The 23,543-nt window shown below is 38.8% G+C and overlaps 1 protein-coding gene across 1 annotated transcript in view; it reads left to right on the forward strand.

The window, feature by feature from the left end:
- The first annotated feature begins 4,099 nt into the window (after positions 1–4,099).
- LOC149178587 (uncharacterized) overlaps positions 4,100–23,543 on the forward strand; it is a 68,437-nt gene continuing 48,993 nt past the window's right edge. Inside the window, exon 1 of the mRNA XM_089420391.1 lies at positions 4,100–4,438. Coding sequence (XP_089276517.1) covers positions 4,389–4,438 — 50 coding nt within the window. The 5' untranslated portion in view covers positions 4,100–4,388. The remainder of the gene's footprint in view (positions 4,439–23,543) is intronic.

The following is a 23,543-nucleotide window of genomic DNA, read 5'->3' on the forward strand; positions in this document are numbered from 1 at the left end:
TTGTCATTATATTCTTAGTTAGGTTTGTACGCCCTTAAAATCTGGTTCTGTTTTTCTTACCCCGCCAGCATGTAATTATAATTTATTGTGTACTTACATGCAATTTACCATGACTATTTTGGTGTTCATGGAATTACCATTCTCTTTATTTATCATGCATGTGTACATGGTTTCTTTCACTACAATTTATATATTGTTTTTTACAGTAGCTTCATAGTAGCTTTGTAATTATCATTGTAATTTAGCAGGCCCAAAACTAGGCTAGGTACTTAGAGGACTCTTGTCATAGGGGACTACTAAAAATTCTCTTTAGGCCCTACTATTAATTTTTCCCTGGACTGTCTGTCCTCTAGCCAATCGACGAGGTTCCTTTCCATGTCGTGGACTGGAACAACTAACCCAGGCATAAGTTTTATACTCTTTACTTAACTATGACATTTATTATATTATAATAATTCTACCTTACTAACATAAATGTATATGCTTTAAATCTATGTATGCATATTTGTAACTTTCCTGCAGTTATTAAAAGCACAATTTACTACAACAAGAATGTCATATGTTTCACAACAATTGTATGTATATTGATTCTTCCTTAGCCCCATATTTTTATTTCTTGTTCACATCCACTTTTGTACTGGTTGCTAGGGTTGGTTCCTGGTTAGGGTTCCAATTCAAACCCTTAAATAATGTCTTCTGTCTCGGTGCCTCTAGCTTTCCTGCAATAAATTACTCCAAATATACACATATATACAAATACTTTCATTACAAGGAGGTTAGAAATATTCATCCATTTAGTTACTCAAAACATACAAGAAAACACTAAGAGTTACACTTAGATTTCCTACTTAAAACCACTCATAGCTTTAAATTGCAGAATGAAAGAATTTAACACAAATTTATTTCCATGTAGTCATATATACTTATTTAGAAAATCCTTGAAAATAGATTAAAGGCTCCCACATTTCTTCCAACCATGAACTATGATTTTCAATAGTCCCCCTTGAGCTCTACTCCTTTTTGCTAGAAAAACAAATCAATAGTTCTTTTTCAATTCACACCTCCTTGACCCTTAGTAGCATCCTGATAATTTATGGGTATAGCTATAGTCTTTCTCTTCCATTGTCTCTTTATTTTATTTAGATTGCCTTTATCTCTCTCAGTCCATTTTAAATCAATTCCACCTCATGACATTAATCCCCAGTCATGAATTTTATTGGTGCTTTGCACAACCAACAATTCATCTATGACAAAAGGAGGTTTTTTTCTTTTTCTTTTGTTCCTACCCTTCTTGGCCATCACTAATTCAAAATGTTTTCCTTGCAGTGAGGAGTCTAATTTCACATGATAGCCTTTAATATATTTTCAAGAATGATAACACACAAACACAATTTTTTTTTCAATTCAAAATAAATATTTACATTGTCACATCATATCATTTGTCTAACTTTTCGACCACATATTCAATACAAAAGCCATAAAAATGAATTTACCATGAGTACTAAGCTCTTACATTATCTTAATTTCTAAATTTAAGAAAATTTACCATGCTATTATAAAATAATACATACCTTAAAAAGCATTTTTATTTTATCTTAAAATCAACCCTATGCTTGGACTTAATTATATAAATTTGCTCCTTGCTTTAAAGAGGATGGAATTTCTTTTGCTATTAATAATATAATCTAGTTTTCATGGCAAAGTAAATATCTAATTTACACGGTTGTTTCATTATTTATTTTTATATATATATATATACTTGTACTTTTTTTAGGTACAATTTACAAAATCTATTTAAAATTCAAAGATTTTTTTTTTTAAATCTCTTTAATTTTTTTTTTTTTTTAAATTTTATTATAATCACCTTAATTACATATTTTTAGAAAACTAAAAACACTTTCAAACAAAATTTTTATAGAAAAAAGAAGAAAGAAAGAAATTATTTTAACATCTATGAGACTAAAGATAGCCTATGAGATAGATTGCTTCTTCATCTGCTTGATGTATTTGGCTCTTTTTCTGTGAAGCTTCAAAATAAATGCTCCCAGCTTCTCGACAAACCCCTTGCTAAATAGATTATTCCAAGAGCAAGCTGCCAACATATCTGCATAACTTTCCCTGTTGTCTTTGAAGGCGTCACATTCTAAAATGAAATGTTTTTTTGTTTCCACTTTTCGGAAGAACAAAAAATGCATACTCTTTCCTCCCACACTTCTTTTGGCCTTTTCTAGCACCTTGTTTCACAACGGAGTTGATGAGAATTAGTCCTTAACTGAACAAGAAGGATTTTGGCTCTCTAAGAGATATTGACCTCTATGTATGCTTTTTGTTGATGTCTATGAGTGAGATTAAACACTTCAATACAATATTTTTTTCTGTCTTCCTAGCTCCTTATCCCAAGTACGCTTGTGGAACTTTTCCATAATAAAAGCTTTTATCTCTTTGCTGTTTATGGGACACACGTTCAAGCAAATACCCCATTTGCTAAACCATTTGTTATTTTGCTGCATCCAAGTTTTTTTTTTTCTCTTGCACAATCTGTCATTAAAGACAGCCTTAGGCCATCTACCCTCTTCCATTTGCTCAATTTTTTTTAAATACCTTATGACTCGCACCATAGCAATTGCTTCAATAGGAGCAGTCCCTGTTTCACTTAACAAGATAACATAAAGAACTGCACTTTTAATCTTGAATTTGTTTGTAATCAAACACTTCAGAATTTTCTCAATTTGTCTCCACTGCATGTCGGATGCACTGCTGGCCCATAGTTCACAACCATAGAGAATCACCAGAATCACTAGAAGCCCAAAAAGAGTTTGAGTGGTTTTCTAGTTCCATAACTCTATCTCTCTACTCCTATTTTGAAATCATAAAATGCTTTCCAACCCCCCAAAGTTCTTTTCTTTCTACAACCATCCCAACTTAGATTTTTGTTGAAGTAAATTCCAAGGTATTTGTAATCCGCAACTTCTTCCGGAATGTTGCCTTCAAAGTAGAACTTATGATGGTTATGTTTTCTTTTCTTAGAGAAAACCACTACTTTCGTTTTGTTGATATTGACTTGCATCCCCACACTTCTACAAAAATGCTCAAGGGATAGTAAGTGCTTTTGCAAACCAAGAACCGATTTAGCAATCAGAATAAGGCCAATTTCATACAAAAGAACCCTTATAACAAACTTGCCCAAATAGATACCATCACCTCCTTGCGAATTTAACCACTCCTCAAGCTTGTCGATATATAAACCAAAAAAAGTAGGAGATAGTGGGCAACCTACTTTTAGAAATGCTTGGTTAAGTTCTAATTTTGACTTTCACCTCTTCATACAACCTATGCACCACTGCTCTCAAAATAATTCTATTTATAATTGATAAATAATTTTTTAATAAAAATATAATAAGAATATATATTGTATTTAATATTTTAAAAATAAATGTGAAATTAATAATATTTTATATTTTTTTTTATTGAATTATAAACTAATTAAATATTTTTTAATAAATTTTTAAAATAAAGTTGTTCACATTATTTTAATACACATTTATTTTAATAATTAGTGATAACTCAAGTTTATTAGCATACTTAGTTGAGGATAGGCTTTGTTAATAAAGTGAACTAGGAACAAATCTCACGGGGTGATTGTGCCCCTTTGAGTAAACATACTAAAAATTCTAATCAACTTAGCGCTGTGTGGCCCAAAAAGAATGTGATCCCGGATGACTTCGATAGATTAAATATCTAGTTAATTTATAAAGATTTTCAGAAAAAATCACATAAAAAATATTTGATCGAACAAGTTTCAAATTAACCGGTATTCAAATTATAGATGAAACCTAAAAAAAAAATCACCCAAATGAAACATAAAAAATCACCGTCAGAAAACCTTATCCCACACAAAAATATACGAAAGAACTTATTTTTAATAAATTAAAAAACTTAACTTCCCATTGCATATAAACTTGTCAGAAAATTATTCCCATATTGATCAGGTTTCTTATCCTTTTCTTATTTTTGAAGTAGGAACAATACCTTTACCAAGGCACCATCTCCTAATGCAAAGACCTCTTGTCCAATACAAGGTCAAGACAGAGGAACACGTCTTTCCGTATTATGTTAGCTTGATCGGCCTGGGTTTAATTGAGACTATTTCTATTCACTTTCAAACGCTACATGACCGTCCTTCAACCCAAAACTTTAAAGGCTTTTGCGGAAGCCCAAGAGAGTCAACACATTCCACTAAAAGGACTCTGCTACATCTCTACGAGTTCTATCATTTAAATTGAACATTCAGACCCGCTGAAAACACCCTACAGATTTTCTGGCGGATTTCCAGACCTGAACCTTTGTCAAAAAGAGGGCCAGGGATTGCAGATCGCAGAGGCAAAAAGATGTCGCTGGTGGATTTATTGCTCGGCAAGACCTTCTCTGGAGCTAAATGGTTGTATTTCATTTTCTTTGCCACTGTGTTTCATCTTCTTTCCACGTTTTGCCAAATCAACATGAATTTTGCATAGCCTTGCCACTCAATTTTAGTTTGACATAACGATCTGAGCAAACCCACACAAGCATCCAAGATCATATTAATTATTAAGGTGCAACGAAATCCAATCATAGGTATATGCTAATGTAGTAATAACTTGTATTTATACACATCACATAGATAACAAACCACAATGCATGTCACCGATATTGCCGGTGATATTAGATTTAGATATCACCAATCAGTTATCAATCAGGGTCTCTGAATTCTACTGGGATTTTCCAGTTGCAGTTAAGGTTGTGACTTTCCAATTTGTTGTAAATTAACCAGGGCCAGTTCACATTGATTCTAATAATTGTTGCACATCTTGTTCCCTAATAATAGTCTGAAAGCATGCTTCTTGTTCGAGTGTCAATCACTGCTGTAAGTTCATTTTGCGGAAAAAATTCTTCTGGTTCGGTCAGATTACTACTTTCAGGCAGCCACCACCCTTGAGTTATCAGGTACTGAGTTTGTGTTTTAGGAAACTTCATTGGTGCTTTCCGTCAAACAGTTCAAGTGCCTAATTTTGTAGATGGTTTAATAGGAATTTCATGCCCAGAATGCTTTTCTCAGAGTTTATTGTTCATGAACAGATTTCAAATAAATATATATAATGTTTGTGATAAACTTAGAACTCAATACACAACTGATATGAGGGAATGACATCCATAGAAAGTATTTTCTTCATAAAAAAATTTAAATACATAGAGGTTATTGGGACAATAGAACCTGATAATTATTTGCAGCCTTGGAATGAATTTTAAATGCAAATAACAGTCCCTTCAGCATTTCGTTTCAGCCTTTGGTAATGAAGACATCGCCCAGAATTAAATACGCTGGCCCAGAACTACACAACGGTCCTCATACTACCAACCAACACATGAAATACGCAACAGAGATAACGATTTGGCACCTGGCATTTGTGGCTGTTAACAGATATAGAAATGGCGCTCCTGCACATATAAAAAATATCATACACTGCTCAGAAATTGTTGAGAGTGTGACCCCTTTGCATACTAAGCCGTGCCACTGCTACACACTGTCCAACACAGCCTCAGAGAGCTCCAGCAACCCACACGTTGTTCCAGAAATTGGCTACACGGTTTCACATTGCACCAGGGTCTTTTGACAGCAGCAATCCTCTTCAAATATGCCTTGGGACAGTACACAGTCACCTTAATGAAGCTACAGCAGCGAGGAATAGTTCTTTGACTGTCTGTATAATGCTCCAGAATTTGTGGCTATGCTCAGAAGGGAAATGCAGCCCCTTGAGAAGTGATTTGATGCCCCAAATGTGTGATACGACCTGCCTGTAGCAGTGTCTTATCTCCTTCAGTTCATACGTTCCATCCTCCAAACAATACACAGCCCAGAGTTAAGTTATTAGGCCTGGTTAAGCTACTGAGTCTGCTCCACGGCCATTACCCTCAGTTTTGCAACAATATGCAGCCCAGGTGACATGGGTATCCCGTCCACAAATGAGATAAAGGAGTAGTCCAGTCTGGGTACTCGTGCTGCTCAATCGAACTCCTAGTGTCTGCAAACTGCCACTACAATGGGAAAGGCCACACCAGACTTTGAACTCAGCCATGTTTTGAGTCTTGAAGCTCGATTCTCAGGCTCAAATTTCTGATAGGTCCTCCATCTGCAAAAGAGATATAGAGAACACCAAATAAACTTCTAAAATCAACTGATAACACATTAATACCTCCATATTTTTCTGGAAATCTTGTTCTCCATTGAAGCCCAACGGTGAAATCTGAGTGATTTCACTCACAAATCCCAAACTAGGGTGTCTCATTGCAACACTGAAGTCTGCTATGATAGCTAGGGCTCCAAAGCCCTCAACTTCCTCTTCCAACTCTCGCCAAGAGCTCTCTCTTCAAACTCACATGATGCACGAATGAGGAGAGTCTCCTCATTTTCTAAAGCTTTTCTGACAGGAACTGCAACCAAGGAAGAATCAAATTGAAAATAATATTACAACCAATCAATGGTTTGAATGTGCAAGGCAACTCTATGAGAAAGAATCGGAGGCGGAGCCCCCCCCCAGGATCAACACAAATTTAAAGCTCTTCATGTTACAGGAGGTGGAAAATGGAATTAAGAAGCTGAAAACAGGAAAGGCAAAGGACTTGGTTGACCTTCAAGCAGAGTATCTAAAATGGGGAATGAACACTCTTGCACCGCACATCATAGAAATATTCAACAACATCATTCAACAAGGATTCCCAAGAGACTGGACAACTAGCCTAGCAATACCCTTTTTTAAAAGTGGAGACAATCCATCCAACTATAAAACAATTATGATCAATCCTTTGTTTGCAAAGCTTTTCGGCAGCATGGTAGAAGACATAATTAGTAAGTGGGTAGAAGTAAAAGAAAAGATGTTAAAATTGGCAACTAGGTCCAAAGTCCATGTGGGTCATTTTATTTATGGCAGCTGATATTTTTCTTGGATCCTTCTCATCGAGAGGCGTAGGATTGATCTAAAGATCATCCAATTCCGATAAGTATTCATGGAGTTATGAATTTATTTGTGTTATAAGACAATTTGTCAAGGTCGGCCAACAACCAAATAAACCCCACATGTGCTCAACGTTTTAGTATAAAAAGAGGTGACTTGATTGTCATTTGACACACACTTCACTCTTGATTTCTCTCCACTTGTTTTGGGTTTTAGTGGAAGAGAAGCCTAAGAGGAGGAAGCCCTAAACGCAAGTCTAGAAGGAGACCCTATTCGTTGTAAAAGAAGGATGCCCTAGCCGCAGGTCTTGTGAAGGTTTGGCCGCAGTTCAAAGGGAGATCTAGCACGGTGAAGGAGGCCTAACAGCTGACCCTAAACGCAGTCTTATCATACCCTAGATGCCCTAATCTATACGCTGTTTGAGACAACCCTTAGACGCTGGAAAAGAGGCAGTAAAGAGGCTCTCTAACTCGCTGCCCTAACCAGCAAAGAAGGTAGGGACAACGTGGGTGTTTTAGGGTTGTTAGAACCTCTTGGTGACTGCGTGGAGGGTTGTTCCATGCTACAAAGAGGCCGAGTTAGGTAAGGAGAATTGTAGACTGTTTGTGGGCAGCTTTAAGGTAAGGGTGACACTATTTGGTTGGCTAATAGGTGACAACAATCCCTGTGGTAGACCGCAGACCTTGCGTAACTAAAATAGGGATAGCGTGGAGGCTTCTTGGGCTGAAATGTACCCAGAACAGTGACACGAATGGAGGAGACACTCCCTTGATAAGGCCGCAGTTTTTGAGGGGTGTTTTAGGTGACTGTTTGAGGGTTGTTGTAGCACATGGATGCCCTAACCAGTCACAGTAAGGAACAACAACAAACATAGTCTTCTACACCTCCTATCTGCTGTAAGAAAGAGACATTGTTGTGTTTTAGGTGCACATCTTGTCCGCTGTCCTAAAGACCAGTCAAATTAAAGAGAGAGGTCTCTTCAGATGAGGAGATCCTATGTGCTGTCACAAAAGGTTCTTATCAGCAATCTAGATAAAGGAACTGCTACCCATACCTAGCTCCTCTAACACACATATCAACATTGTGTGTTTCCTAGGACTGTGGGATCATAGTCTATCTAGCTACTAAGGTTGTGTGGCAGCATGAGTAAGGCAGTGTGGCAGCATGACAAAAGTTATGGAGCAGCATGGTAGTCAATGGTACATGGTGCAACATTGGTACAACAATGGGAGCTGCAAGTACAGTGCAATGAAGAGCTCAACAGTACAGTGATGGGTACAGTCATGGTTAGTGAAGCATGATGAGATGCAGCATAGGTATGATGTGTACAACATGGTCATGAGGTCTAGCATTGTGATGATGGGTGCAGCATGGTGCAGCATGGTGAGGTACAACATGATGACGAGATGCAGCACGATGATAGGTGAAGGAGTCACCTTGGAGAATCAGTTGAAGCAACATGTCTTCAATTGATCTCATGTATCATCTTCTTAGAGAAGATCTATGCTCTAAGTCAAAATGTTGACTTCTGTTGTAAATGTACTATCTCTCTCTCTCTCTCTGCTGAACTATTGAAGAACATATAAGAAGAATTGATCAAGCGTTTCCCCACATTGGGGTTTGTCTCTGGCTAGCGCCATATCTTGTGTCCTCTTGTCTTGGCTTGTCTTTTGCGATTTATGTTTATGTTCTATCTGTAGTTTACTTTAATGCTGATGTGATTGCTAATATGGAAAAGATATTGAGGTAATTGTGAAAATTGAAATAAATTGCTCTAGCATGGAACATACCTAAAGTTAACATGGTATCGGAGTTGAGGTGAAGACAAAGCCCAAGCAAGAGTGAAAGAGCAATCACCGAAGGCAGTTGGGAAAGGACAAAAGGATCAATGGATTCCTCATCCCTCTTCTAATTCACCAAGGGTGAAGTTGAAGCAGAGAATATTATCAGAATGGTGCAGCGGAAGTTTCTAATGGCCTACCTGAAGATCACTTCTATGGGAAGTCCGGATCTAAGGGAGGAAGAAAAGGCAGATGCCTTGGTTGAAATAAGTTCGGCCATTATGCGAAGGAGTGTCCGAATGGCAGGGACACATCACTTGATGATGATAACAATCATTCCAGGGACATCTTCAATGATCAGAGGAATGACAGTGCAGGTCATCAAGGAAACGACCGACTCTTTAGAGAAAGCAAGGAACCCCAGGTATGAAGAATCAAATGTTGTTTCTGATAAGATAAAGAAGTGTTATCTTGTATTGGCCCTCTCCTTCAGATTCTTTGGGAATTTGGCTTATTGATTGTAGTGCTTCAAGGCCCTCCATCGAATAGAAGGGTGCTCTCTCTCTAATTTGGTGTCCATTTCGGCAATGGAAGTCAAAGGTTTCAGGGTGGCATTCATCGATGGAAAGGTACATGTTTGAGAATAGAATTTTAAAATATGCTTTTACTCGTGGGTTTAGGGTTGGCAATTTGTATCAAATTGTAGAAAGTCCATTGGGGACCATGTCAGTTGACACATAGCACCGAAGGTCTGTGAGTCAGATGATGACAGAGATGCCTGAATTCAAAAGGAGCATGAAGGTACATGTCTGAGATGTACCGAAGGAAAATCTTACAAGGGGACCATTCCCCTCATATAGCAGGTCCACAGGTTTGGAACAACCCGAGGAGGTTTGAGATTCATGATCGGGAATCTCATGTGTGCAGGTGGAAGAAATCCCTCTATGGCTTGAAGCAAATCACCCTGGGTTTGATATGAGAGGATTGATAGCTGTCAGATGAAGCTGAGATTCACTAAGAGTGAAGCCGATCCAAACCATTGTTTGAAGGTTGTGGATGATAGACCTCTCATACCGACACCTTCTGAGAACGACCTATTTCTGATAGGTGCAGACCCTCTCACTTGCAGAAGTAAGAGGGAGTTGGATTCTGGATATGGAATGGTAAATTGCAAGCCCATGACTACCTCGAGGATCTTAACTTTCAGAAGTTATATGATGGTGATGCCGGACCAGATTTGGGAAATGCCTCTGAGTTTCATAAACTCATTTGCATTGATGTTCTTGGTGAACTTCTGTCCAAATATATGTTTTGCAGCTAGCATGGTGAGCTCATATTTGGTTGAGCCTCACTGAATTGGTGCCAAGAATCTTCTGAGATATCTTCGGGGCACAATCTCTCATGAATTGAGATACACTCCCGGAAATATGAAGCTGCATGATTATTCGAATGCTGACTGGGCTGGCAGTATGGAGGATCACTAGAGCACTTCTCAGTGCTGGTTCTTTTGGGTTCTGCTTCGATATCATGGATGAGCAGGAAGCAGAAGTCGGTTGCTAGAAGCACCGCCGAGACCGAATACATAGCCACGAGTATGATCTCGTATGAAGCTGCTTGGTTGTGGAAGCTCTTCAGTGAGCTATTTGTACACATGATGAATACCACCGTGATCCTCTGTGACAACCAGGGGGGATTCGATTGTTGAGGAATCCCGTATTTGATGATTTCTCCAGCAGATAGACATCAGATACTACCTTATCTGGGATATGGTAAGTCGATAAGCGAGGAGGCTCCATCGCATTGAGATTGATGTACAGGTCGTAGACATTTTGTCAAAGCCCTTGGGAAAGGTCAAATCTATGACTTTCCTGAACGACTTGGAGTTGTTGAGAGAGCATGTTGCATGCATTGAGCTCTGGGAGCTCTAGGGGGCTTGGGGTACTTACTGGAGCAACACACGACCATAGGGCAACTCACCCTCCCCTAATGGTGCGCTGTGTACAAGGTGAATAGCTTAGCCTTCCCTTGTGACACCTTGAGGTGACTTTGGGACAGGATGATTCGTTCCCCTGTGAGCCAGGATGATTAGTTCTCCTGTAGCCTGTAGGACAGGATGATTAGTTCTCTTGTCGACCCCGAGGCAACTTTGGGACAAAATGATTTGTTCTCCTGTGAGCCAGGATGATTAGTTCTCCTGTAGCCTGTAGGACAGGATGATTAGTTCTCTTGTCGAGGCATCCTACTCATGAGCAGGGAAGTACCTCTCATCTGATCAATGAGCAGGGAAATGGGGTTAGGGACCATAATAGGACTATCAATGGACGCATCGTTGTATCTACCGTACTCCCTATGCTAGGATGACCTCTATTGATCTGGGGTCAATGAAACTGATCTGGGATCAGTATGAGTGGTTTGAGACACTCTCTTGTGATATTGATCTGGGATTAATGGAATTGACTTCGTGTCAGTAAGAGTGGTATGACACACTCTCTTCATATGAAACTGACTTTGGGTCAGTAGAGAATGGTGTGAGACATTCTCGATCAATTCTTCTTCTTCATGGTTCAATAGGGCAGAGCAGAGCAGATCAGAGTAGAGCAGAGCAGAGCAGAGCAGATCAGAGTAGAGCAGAGCAGAGCAGTGCAGGGCACTGATGGCAGAGATAGTACAGTCGGACAGATGGATCAGCGGATGGAGTTCTCCCTAGTTGAGAGGGAGTGTTAAAATTGGAAACTAGGGCCAAACTCCTTGTGGGTCATCTTATTTATGGCAGCTGATATTTTTCTTGGATCCCTCTCATCGAGAGGTGTAGGATTGATCTAAAGAATATCCGATTTTGATAAGTATTCATGGATTTATGAATTTATTTGTGTTATAAGACAATTCGTCAAGGTCGGCCAACAACCAAATAAACCCCACATGTGCTCAACATTTTAGTATAAAAAGAGGTGACTTGATTGTCATTTGGAATTTTGGACACACACTTCACTCTTGATTTCTCTCCACTTGTTTTGGGTTTTAGTGGAAGAGAAGTCTAAGAGGAGGAAGCCCTAAACGCAGGTCTAGAAGGAGACCCTATTCGCTGTAAAAGAAGGATGCCCTAGCCGCAGGTCTTGTGAAGGTTTGGCCGCAGTTCAAAGGGAGATCTAGCACGGTGAAGGAGGCCTAACAGCTGACCCTAAACGCAGTCTTATCATACCCTAAATGCCCTAATCTATACGCTGTTTGAGACAACCCTTAAACGCTGGAAAAGAGGCAGTAAAGAGGTTCTCTAAATCGTTGCCCTAACCAGCAAAGAAGGTAGGGATAGCATGGGTGTTTTAGTGCTGATAAAACCTCTTGGTCACTGCGTGGAGGGTTTTTCCATGCTACAAAGAGGCCGAGTTAGGTAAGGAGAATTGCAGACTGTTTGTGGGCAGCTCTAAGGTAAGGGTGACACTGTGTGGTTGGCTAATAGGTGACAACAATCCTTGTGGTAGGTCGTAGGCCTTGTGTATCTAAAATAGGGATAGCATGGAGGCTTCTTGGGCTGAAAAGTACCTAGAACAATGACACGAATGGAGGAGACCCTCCCTTGACAAGGCCGCAGTTTTTGAGGGATGTTTTAGGTGATTGTTTGAGGGTTGTTGTAGCACATGGGTGCCCTAACTAGTCACAGTAAGGAACATCAGCAAACACAATCGTCTACACCTCCTACCTACTGTAAGAAAGAGACATTGTTGTGTTTTAGGTGCACATCTTGCCCACTGTCCTAAAGCCCAATCAAATTAAAGAGAGAGGTCTCTTTAGGTGAGGGGATCCTATGTGCTGTCACAAAAGGTTCTTATTAGCAGTCTAGATAAAGGAACTACTACCCATATCTAGCTCCTATAACACACAAATCAACAATGTGTGTTTCCTAGGACTGTGGGATCATAGTCTATCTAGCTACTAAGGCTGTGTGGCAGCATGACTAAGGCAGTATGGCAGCATGACAGAAGTTATGGAGCAGCATGGTGGTCAATGGTACATGGTGCAACATTGGTACAACAATGGGAGCTGCAAGTACAGTGCAACATAGTGCAATGAAGAGCTCAGTAGTACAATGATGGGTACAGTCATGGTTAGTGAAGCATGATGAGATGCAACATAGGTATGATGTGTACAACATGGTCATGAGGTCCAACATTGTGATGATGGGTGTAGCATGGTGCAACACGGTGAGGTACAACATGATGATGAGATGCAACATGATGATAGGTGAAGTCGTCATCTTGGAGAATCAGTTGAAGCAACATGTCTTCAACTGATCTCATGTATCATCTTCTTAGAGAAGATATATGCTCTAAGTCAAAATGTTGACTTCTGTTGTAAATGTACTATCTCTCTCTCTCTGCTGAACTATTGAAGAACATATAAGAAGAATTGATCAAGGGTTTCCCCACATTGGAGTTTGTCCCTGGCTAGCGCCACATCTTGTGTCCTCTTATCTTGGCTTGTCTTCTGCGATTTATGTTTATGTTTTATCTGCAGTTTACTTTAATGCTGATGTGATTGCTAATCTGGAAAAGATATTGAGCTAACTGTGAAAATTGAAATAAATTGCTCTAACATAGAACATAGCTAAAGTTAACAAAAGAGGGGAAGAGGACAAGCGGGTTTTGGGCCAATTTTTTTTACAGTGGATCATGGTATCACATTGTTGAAAAGGTTTGGGAGAACAAAGAAGAAGTATTTAGCTGCTTTGTTGACTTCAAAAAAGCTTTTGACACAGTCCCTAGGGATAAGTTGTGGCATAGAATGGAAGAACTTGAAATTCTTGTGTATTATAGAGCCGCTGTCCATAGACTTTATGAAGAAGTGAAAGTCAAAATTAGAAACTCAGCAGGTATTTCAGAAAGCTTTAGAAGTGACATTGGAGTCAAGCAAGGTTGCCCTCTATCCCCTACTCTTTTTGGTCTATATATTGATAAATTGGAAGAGTGGCATGGACCTTTTTTATACTTTGGTTTAGCATGTGATAGAAGATGGAGGTTGGAATGAACATACACAAGATCCTCAACCTTTGCTGCTCCTAGCTTGTTTCGCTTCAATGAATGGATGAAGCCATATGTATTCCAATTCCTCTCAGCTGATGAGGAACTAACAACTTGTGATAAGAACCTAGTGGCTAGAGTCGAGAGATGAATACTATCCCCACTAAGTAATAGGATCAGGATGCCCTCGATCATCCATAACTACTGGATTTGAAAAGTTACTAGTAGATTGTACAAATCCTCCAAATTCTTGGTGTACTTTCATTGCAACTCCCACATCTCTATATATTTTCCTCAAAGATGTCTTTTATCCTTATTTCACTTTAAAATCCTTGTTTGATGTTGTTTTACCAGGTAAAGACAAAATTTTGGAATGATAATATTTGAGGTGCAATGTATAGGCCAAAAGGTGTAATGGTGTGGTCATTTTGTTCCACCTTTCGGTAACTATGTTTTTCACTTCATAATAAAATGTTTCAAAAATGTCATTTTCACTTGCCTTAATAATTTCCCTTATCCTCTCCATCATACTATAAATGTTTTCATAAACTTCCCCCAAGCAAGGTGTATCTATGTCAGATGTCCTGATCAAGGCCAAGATTGGTTTAGTAAACCATGGAAGGTATTGGACCTTATGCCACCATGCATCATCAAGAATGATGGACTTGATTTTTTGCCCTCTATCAGAAGTGGAAGTCCTCCATGATTCCCAAAGAGGGTCAATGACCATTGCTTGTAATGTTTGTCTCACCTCCACAAGCCTCTTTATGACAAGAGTGTGGGAGGCAAAATGGGTTTCAACAACTTACAAGTTTCAAAAAGTCAAATCTCAAATGAGAAATCATATATAAATTTGTAATTAAAATTAAGAATTTCCAATACAAATAATATTGATTAAAAAAAGAGTACTTTCAGTAGCTCCAACTTTGCAAAACCTTGATATATGGCCTGGGACATTGAATGATTGGTTATGAACATTTGGATTTCTTTTGCTGCTACATATATTTCATTAATCCATTCAATCTCATCAATCTTGGCAAGCATAAGGTTCAATGAATGTACTGCACATGGAATCCAAAAGATGTGATCATATCGACTCTCCACAATCAAACCTGCAACTTTACAAACGTGTGCATTGTCTGTAATAATTTGGACAACATTATGTGGCTCCACACTTTCTATTGCATCAATAAGAATTGTGGATATGAAAAATGCATCTTTCTTTATTCCACTGCGATCAACAACATTAAAAAACATTGCCCCTTTGGGGCATATTGTAATAACATTAATTAATGGGCGATTTCTTTGGTCTCTCCATCCATCAGAAATGATGGACACCCCTGTTTCTGCCCATGTATTCTGGATTGATTGTAGTTGTCTATCCATAGATTGTCTCTCTGATGCCAACAAAGTAGTGCGGACCTGTTAAATTTGGAACATGTTCTAAATTTAACATGGGATCAGAGCTAGGTGAGGACAAGCCCAAGAAAGAGAGAATGCAATCACTAAGAAACTTGTTGACAAATCCCCATCACATCAAAATTCTGAGGCATTCCCAGGCCGAGCTCCTTGTGGCATTAAATCAAATTTTTGGGCATAGTTACGATGAGTAGGTCAAATCTGTGCTCATTTTGAATGTCTAATTCCTTATTTCTAGCCGAATTCAAAGACACTCATGGGCATTTGTCTGTGGAAGGATATTCTATTTTTCAGGTTGAAATCTTCCTTGACTTTGGAGATGGGGCTGAGCCACTGTGGTATCTTACTTGAAGAGCTGCAATACTTGTTTTGAAGGGACAAAACACCAATCATACAGCTGGAGTAAGGCCGTTCATTCCCAAAAGGATAAAGCAAGGCAATTTCAATAACCAGGGTCAAGAGTATTACCTATGCTGCCGAGATTCATCAGAAAAGAGACACAAAACTCTGTGACCCAAAAGGTATATTCAAAACTTTGGGTATTTTTGCTAGGGATAGAACATTGTTTATGATGTCTTATATCAAAGGTCCATGTGTGTAATGAAGATTGGACAAAATTTTAGTCATTGTAAATACAATGTTTGGACGGTGTTTGAACAATCATGTAACTATAATTCATGACATCTACATTGAATGAAAATCTGTGTCCTAGACTGTGGTGCCCTGTGAGTTCTAGTTTTTGAAATTATGGTAATATCAAGCCCTAATCTAAGCAGAAATCAGTAATTGAAGGAGCCTCCTAGGACCTCAGATCAGGCTTTGTAAGTGCTTGGTAAGGGTGACTTTCTAAGGAACATTCTAATTCAAAAGAAAAGCACTATAACTGAGAAGACAGCGAGTCATTGGATTGATATGATCCTTAAACAATATGAAAGCATGTTTCAAACATAGCGGCTTTGAATAGAGGGGTGAAGCAAACAACACTCATTTGAGATACTGTCCTGAAAAAGTCATTCTACCCTCCTGAAGAACAAAACTCTGAGTATTCTACTCCTAATCTTATGTGCCAAGATTTGTCTACATGAAAATTCTGTGGTAAATCTGACTCAACATTTCAAAGTATTTCAACAGAATCAGCAGTAAAGGATATCACTGTTGTCTTGTTTTATGCCATCTCAGGTTTATGAAATAAGGCTTATCATCTCACAACAGAAAGCTCATGCTATCAGTCTCCTACAGTAAGAAGATTATTCGTTGACCTGTGGAGAGAGTATGAGTCTCAGTGAAATAAGAACAACGACTTCAGCATATTTATATACATATACACAGTCTGATCTACTTGAGTCTATAGAATTTTGATTTACAGTGACAATACTGTGATTAAGTAAGAGCTTCTACCAAAATCCTAGGTTGTTCACATGAGTGAATATTTGGTTACGTTGGAAAGAAGGAAAGCTTCAGACACTGGAATCGTTTTTGAAATTCAACTTGAAGCCCTATATCAACCTCATTGAAAAAAGTAATCCTGAAAGATCATCTCAGGCTTGTATAGCTGTGGCAAAGATGTGTATAGGTTGACAGTGAAGTATGAATCAACAGTCTTGTGGATACTATTCTTGGAAGGCATCTTCAGTGGCATATTCTTCATGAGTAGACATCTTCAGAGATTACAGGAGTACATCATCAAGTCCTCACATCTGGTTAAATTGTTGATTATGAGCTTATGATGCCAATAATGATACAAAATACTTCTCTTAATAAACTAAATAAATCAGTTCAGATCCTCCATTGACTTGAGAAATAAGTCAACGATTGTACTATCTCTATATCATTGATTCTTGGCAACTATAAGTGTTCATCATCCAATATCAAATTCTAGAGTATGGCTGAAGATGTTAGATCAGGACTCTGAATCAAAAACTCTGCCATAATCAGATTTGAAGCTGTCTATATCAGTATGTCCTATTAAGAATCTGGAAAGATCCATGAGATCTCTGTTTGGAGTCTAATCAGACGGAAATCTTGAAACAATCAAATATTGTAATGAAGGTTGCAACCTTCGACGTTTTTTTTAAGGACATGGATCAGTCCCTTGCAGCAGCCTCTATAATCATAAAGAACAGTGGGAGGATCATTGACTTCATGAAGAATGGTGGCATGGATTCAAATGCCTGGATGAGAAGGACCTCCGTATGATGGATTGGTAGCCGTCATGAATCATCTGGTTGATTAGATGATCTCATGGGAGGCATTCTTCACCCTGGGTGAAGAAGGACCATGATGCTAATTTTCTCTCTGACTTGGAGTAAAGAGATTTACAGATGCAGTTGTTGTATGATAAATCTTCATATTAAAATCGAGGGGCAGATTAATGAAGGCTTGATGTCCAACTAAAACAAGACTTCAGAGGGAGCTACAAAATCCCTGGCAGAATGTATAGCTATATCTCCAAAGCTGCATTATGATTCATTAACTAAAAGAACAATCTTGGCAAATGGACTAAAGGAATAATACCAGGAAAGATAGCAGGTTGCAGACAGCTCAATACTTAGAGGAAGCCATGGTCACAGATGCAACCATTAACAGATGACGGTCCTCTCATTTATCAAAATGGGAGGGAGATGACTTTTAAAGTCAAAGTCCTAGCCTTGATGCACTTCTTGCTTAACATAGACGATTTGTGGGGATTCTGGTGTTTTGATTAAACACCTGATCATATATATATAGCTTGCTATATTTTAGGGCCGCCTATCTATCTATGCCTTGACGTACTTTACCTGGAATGTGAGCTGTCTATGTGAAGAATGGAAAGAGCACATCGAAGTTCTGTATCTCCTGGAATCCACCTTTATTTCGTGGATGAATCAAAGACTGAAGACTGTTGCTCTGAGAGCACCATTGAGGTTGAATATATAAAACAACATGCATGATTATGAAGCCAGTTGGTTGAGGAAGCTCTTCAATAAGCCATTTGAGCACATGCTGGTAAATATCGTTGCATATTGCGATTCATCTTTTAAAGAATTCATGACAACTCCTTATATTGGATACCTTTATTCAGATATGGTACAGAGGAAATCAATCAAGCTCTATTATTTCTGGTTGAATGTGAAGGTTACTGTCATCCGTGCTAACCTCTTGGTAAGGACAGAATTATCTTCCTTCAGAGAAAGGCTGGAAGTCATGGATAAACCCTATTAAGAGGGTCTCGCTTGAGTTGGACATTGAGCTCTGGAGCTTCTGGGGGCCTGAGGTACTTCTTGATGTTATGAGCGACCATAGGGTGAGTGGTTCACCTTCCTCTATAGGTACACTAGGTACAAGGTGAGTGGTTCACCTTCCCTTGTGATACCTCATGATGATATATGACACATAGGGTGAGTGGTTCGCCTTCCCCTACAATTGATGAGATATGCATAGGATGAGTGGTTCACCTTCTCCTATGGCATATGAGTAGGATGAGTGGTTCACCTTCTCTCGCGGATACCCCAATGAGAGATGCATATAGGCATTTGCTTGTTGTCACATGTGGACATGTAAGAGGGATGTAGTTCATCCTTTCCCCACTTGTAGGATGTTCATGCCCTACGATCAATGCTTGACATGTTGGTGGGATGTGGTTCACCCTTTCCCCATGCGTAGGATCCTTCCTACGATTGCTGGTTGGCATGCATGTAGTACGTGGTTAATCCTTTCCCTACTCTCGGTAATTTGCATGCGTGTAGATGTGTTTTATCCTTTCCCTACAATGGTTGTAATATGTGACTGTAGGATGTGGTTCATCCTTTCCCTATGTGTGGTTGTGAGCAGGATGTGATTTATTCTTTCCCTGCTACTGCTCCAGTATCATCCTATCCATGTAGTCCGGGACACATGGGAAGTACCTCTCATTTGGCCAATGAGTTGGGAAAAGTGGATAGGGACCATAGCACTACCGATGGACGCATCGTGTACTGCCGTACTCCCTATGTCTAGGATGCATGATGTTCAACAACTTGTTCACTTGGGATCAAGTCTGATTGGGGTTTGACCCTTGGTTATGTGGACTGACTGTTGTCAGTGGAGAGTGGTAACGTCTTGTGACTCACTCTAGATTAATTCTTCTTCATTAGCTATATCAGTGTTCAATAGAGATGAGACGAGCTGCAAAGATGGTTTATGATGACAGAATGGCATAATGAACAGTGACAATGGCTAATGGTTTGACAGGTGGAATTCTCCCTAGTTGAGAGGGAGTGTTAAAAATGGAAACTAGGGCCAAATTCCACTTTGGACAACTCCTTTGGGGAAGATAATTGTGGCATTGAACTCCTTTTTTCGAGAGGACCAAAATCGACCTATAGATCATCAAATTTGGATAATGAGAAATGGATTTTTGAATTTATGTTCTCTCACATATAAATTATCAAGGTTGGCCTCTCCTTTATGTTGGCTCATCAAGCCCAATAGTCACGTTCCTTCAACCCCAATGACTAATATATATAGAAGTACCTACTACCTCATTTCACACATCTATCTCACAATATTTACTCTTTGAAATAGCCGCAGGAGAAAGGTGTTTCCAGCGAAGGAGGAAGGGCTAGGCTATTGTCTTGGCAGGGCTGTTTGCTGGGCTAAATTCTTTAGCCAGAAGACCGAACCTCCTAGGGACAACTCTGGGCCTATGTGTGGATTGTTCTGAGCTTCCTTATCTTCTATTACAGGTCCAAGGTTTGAGCTGAAGCTGCCACTGTGTATAAAGGTTGATCTAAGGATGTTTTGGGGCGTGATCTTTATGGTAAATCTATCCTTGAAGCAAGCCGCATTTGTTTGGGTCACCTACAGCCAGGCTGCAAACCTTAAGTACCCTGTTTTGGAGGTCGAGAATCTTCAGCTAGGAAGCCGCAGTCAGTTATGCCTCATCAGGAGGCTGTACAATTGGTTTTTGAAGCCTAGAAGAAGGCCTAAGGGCATCGTGTATCTAGAAAAGACTGTCTGAAGGGAAGCTACAATCAATAGAAGGTCTAGAAGGCAATGAATAGGGGCTATAACAGACTGTGTTTATGCCCTAGCCAGTCATACCAGAATTGCAGATAAGTCACCAGTCCTTGGAGCTTGGACAAAATGCTAGATTTGCAACTTTGTTTGAGCCATCTCCTTGTCTAAGGGCAGTGGTATTAGACCTTCACATTTACAAGTCATTTTGACTTTGAATTATTGTTTTCTCTCTCTCTGTTGAACATTTGATATTAATGATAAGAAGAATTGACAAAGGGTTTTCCCCATCTTGGGGTTTTTCCCTGGCTTGAGCCATATCCTTGAGTTCTCTTGTCTTGACTTGTCTTTTGCTCCTATCATTTATGTTCTTTCTTCAGTTACTACTTATATGATAATGAGTTATGTGATTTCTAATGGAATCAAAATGGATTGATAAATGGGCTAATATGTATCTGTGAAGTAACTAAAAACATGTTCCAAATTTAACAAGACCTTTTCATATCCAAGGGTTTTGTACCCTTTTGGTGCTTCATTAACCACCTAAATCATTTGTTGCCAATAAGGGGAATGCACCAATTGAATGCTAGCCCATTTGGATAGATGCAACAAGCTACATGTTAATCGACTGTCTCTACCTTGATTATTTAAAGCTGCTTCAAGAGGGTCTAGAGTGGGTCTTTTATTAGTTGTGGTAGCAAGGCCTAGATGGCAATGGAGGTCTAGTTGTAGAGCTTTGCATAGGGTGTTTTCCCTTGGCAAGCTTCCTATTAGCAACATCTTGCAAAGATGCATAGAATTTAATTTTTGCAGGACTCAAACCTTGGCCAGGTTTGCCATTTGCATCTTTTGGCCCGGTGCATACTTGCACCCTTGTGTTAGTTTGTCTAGTCAATGGGCCTTCACTCTGGTATATGAGCCATTTTTGATATCTTGACATTCATTGCACTTCCATTTATATGAACCACCTCTGAGATTTTTTCCAATAATCTCCACATACTGCCATAAAGGAGATTTTGGGTCTGTTTTGATGATTTCCCTTTCACTCTGCTGTGATGGTTCCATTTCTATAGGTTGTAGGCTATAGTGTGTGATTGCATATATGAGAAAATCCAAAATTCAAACTATCATGAATACACAAAATTAAAAATTAAAATACATACAAATTAAAAATTAAAGTACATAAAAATTAATTTAATTAAAATACACAACATTTCATTAATAATTTAATCTGTATGCTTTGATTACATTTTCATTAATTTAATTAAAATAAAATTAAAAAATAAAAATTAATTATTACACAACAAAACATTAATTTACATTTAGCACTTAATTAACACAATTCGTTTTGATTTGCATACATCTACATTTTAAACTCTCTAGCTTGTTATGTTAAAAAAATATATGATTTTTACTCTAATGGGCTTTTGGCTTCTGGGTTCACTAATAATAAATATACATGCAAAAAAGTTTACATCTTTGATTTTATGGACTGCACATTATTTTCTTTTGTGTCTTTGGATTTTTTCTCCATTTATATCTGCATCTTCAGAAATTTCAAATTTCACATGAAGAATAGAAAAGAAAGCCAAAGCATATTTCCATTAATGATTCCTCCAATTCTAAGTTTGTTGTTCACTTATAGCTGGGAACTGTGAAAATTTGAATATTGATAAATCAGTCACCTTTGAAGAAACTGATAGGAGTTATGTGGGACTCTATCAATTACTTAGGAAGTTTGTCGTGGCTACTCTGGTCTAACTTTTGTGTTAAGTCCCTCAACTTCAGGGTATTTTGTAATTCTAAGGGATCTGACATTAAAAACTATTTGGAGGACTGATATAGAACAAAACTGCTGAACCTTTTTACAATTAAAAAAAGGTAGTTAATTTATGACATCGTAAGGTTGGGACAAGGTTATAGCCTTTTCTAATTGTTCCATCCCAGAGGAAATATTAATACAGTGGAGCAAGCTTGGTCAGTTAGTTTGGGGAAATTAGTTTATATTTCTTATACGATGAAATGAAGCTAGAGTTGACAGAGGGGTTGTAAATGTGCAAACCTTTGGTTTATGCACTTATATCCCATTTTTAAAACTTATTTTCTTTCGTGTGGAAGTGTGAAGAAACTGGAGGTCTTGTACTGTTTGTCAGGCCACTCACAGATGGTTGCTATTGTTTGGCAGGCACAGACTCTGGCCACCAAGCGCAAAGCTGAATCTGCACAATCCCACCAAAGATTTTCATTCTCGTTGCCTTATAGCTTTTGTAGTTGGCATTATAGTTTATTGAATATCATCTAATTGTATTTCGTTGCTGTTAGGAAGAAATCTGTGTGTTGTCGATATCATCTAGCAAATGGCATTTGCTTAAATGTCAAACAAAGCTCTGAAAGAAAATCAAATATTTTACACACAAAATTTAAAATTAAACGAATTCCAAACCCGAGACACGAGTGGGGTCGTTGCCCGGCAAATCCTTCTCTGTTGCGCTGTTGCTATCCTTGTGCGGCCGACAAACTCATGGAACAAGAGCGCTGTTGCTATCCTTGTGTGGTCAACAAACTCATGGAACAAGACAAAGAGGGACCACATCATCGAATTAAGCACAAAATAACTTAAAACTAAAAACTGTGCTGCAATAAACTTGAAATCTGGTCGTACTTTACACTGGATGCATTTCCAAAATACGGGATCCATTTCCAACAAACAGGGATCTGCCACATTTCTGTTTCCTGGATGGATCAAGGCAGATCCGGATCCGGATCTGAATTGGATTAGTGGATCTGCGGATCCTGGACCCCAATGTGCCGGATCTGGTAACTTAGAGCATACAAACCATTTCTGTTGGAAACTTCCTCATTCATCAATAGGTTGTTGTGCATCCCTTAAATTGACATTCCAATAAGTTGCAGAACCTTGTAACTAAGTTGGTTTATTTTGTTCTACTAGTCCTAGGTTGTTCTGTTTGTACACAATTTTTTTTTAGTTTACCTGTTGCTCCGCATGTGTTCTCCTTCTTATTGTTGTGCAGCATGATCAGCAGAATCTGTGGCAGCTTCAGCAACAGTGCACTTAGCATATTCATACAGTCTTGGTCCTTGTGCTGGTATGAGGGAGGCACAGTTGTATTAAGGGCAGAGCAGCAGTTAAGAAGACAGCCTGTATGTGAGATGCATTCATATTTGCAGCATGCATGCGCCACCTTTAGCTTTTGATATATTTAATAGATGTTTTCTAGATTTAGGAAGAACCATCCTTATTTAGAAGTGCTGTTCCAGTTAGGAAGGTACTGCCTTTTCTTAGTTTAGGAACTGCTTTTCAGGTCTTAGTATGGCTTTAGTTGTTGAGAAATATAATTTGACAG

The sequence above is a fragment of the Pinus tabuliformis genome, chromosome 4_1 (genome assembly GCF_031772625.1).
Source record: "Pinus tabuliformis cultivar Carrire ecotype Pingquan chromosome 4_1, CPIR1, whole genome shotgun sequence".
NCBI classification, from domain to species: domain Eukaryota; kingdom Viridiplantae; phylum Streptophyta; class Pinopsida; order Pinales; family Pinaceae; genus Pinus; species Pinus tabuliformis.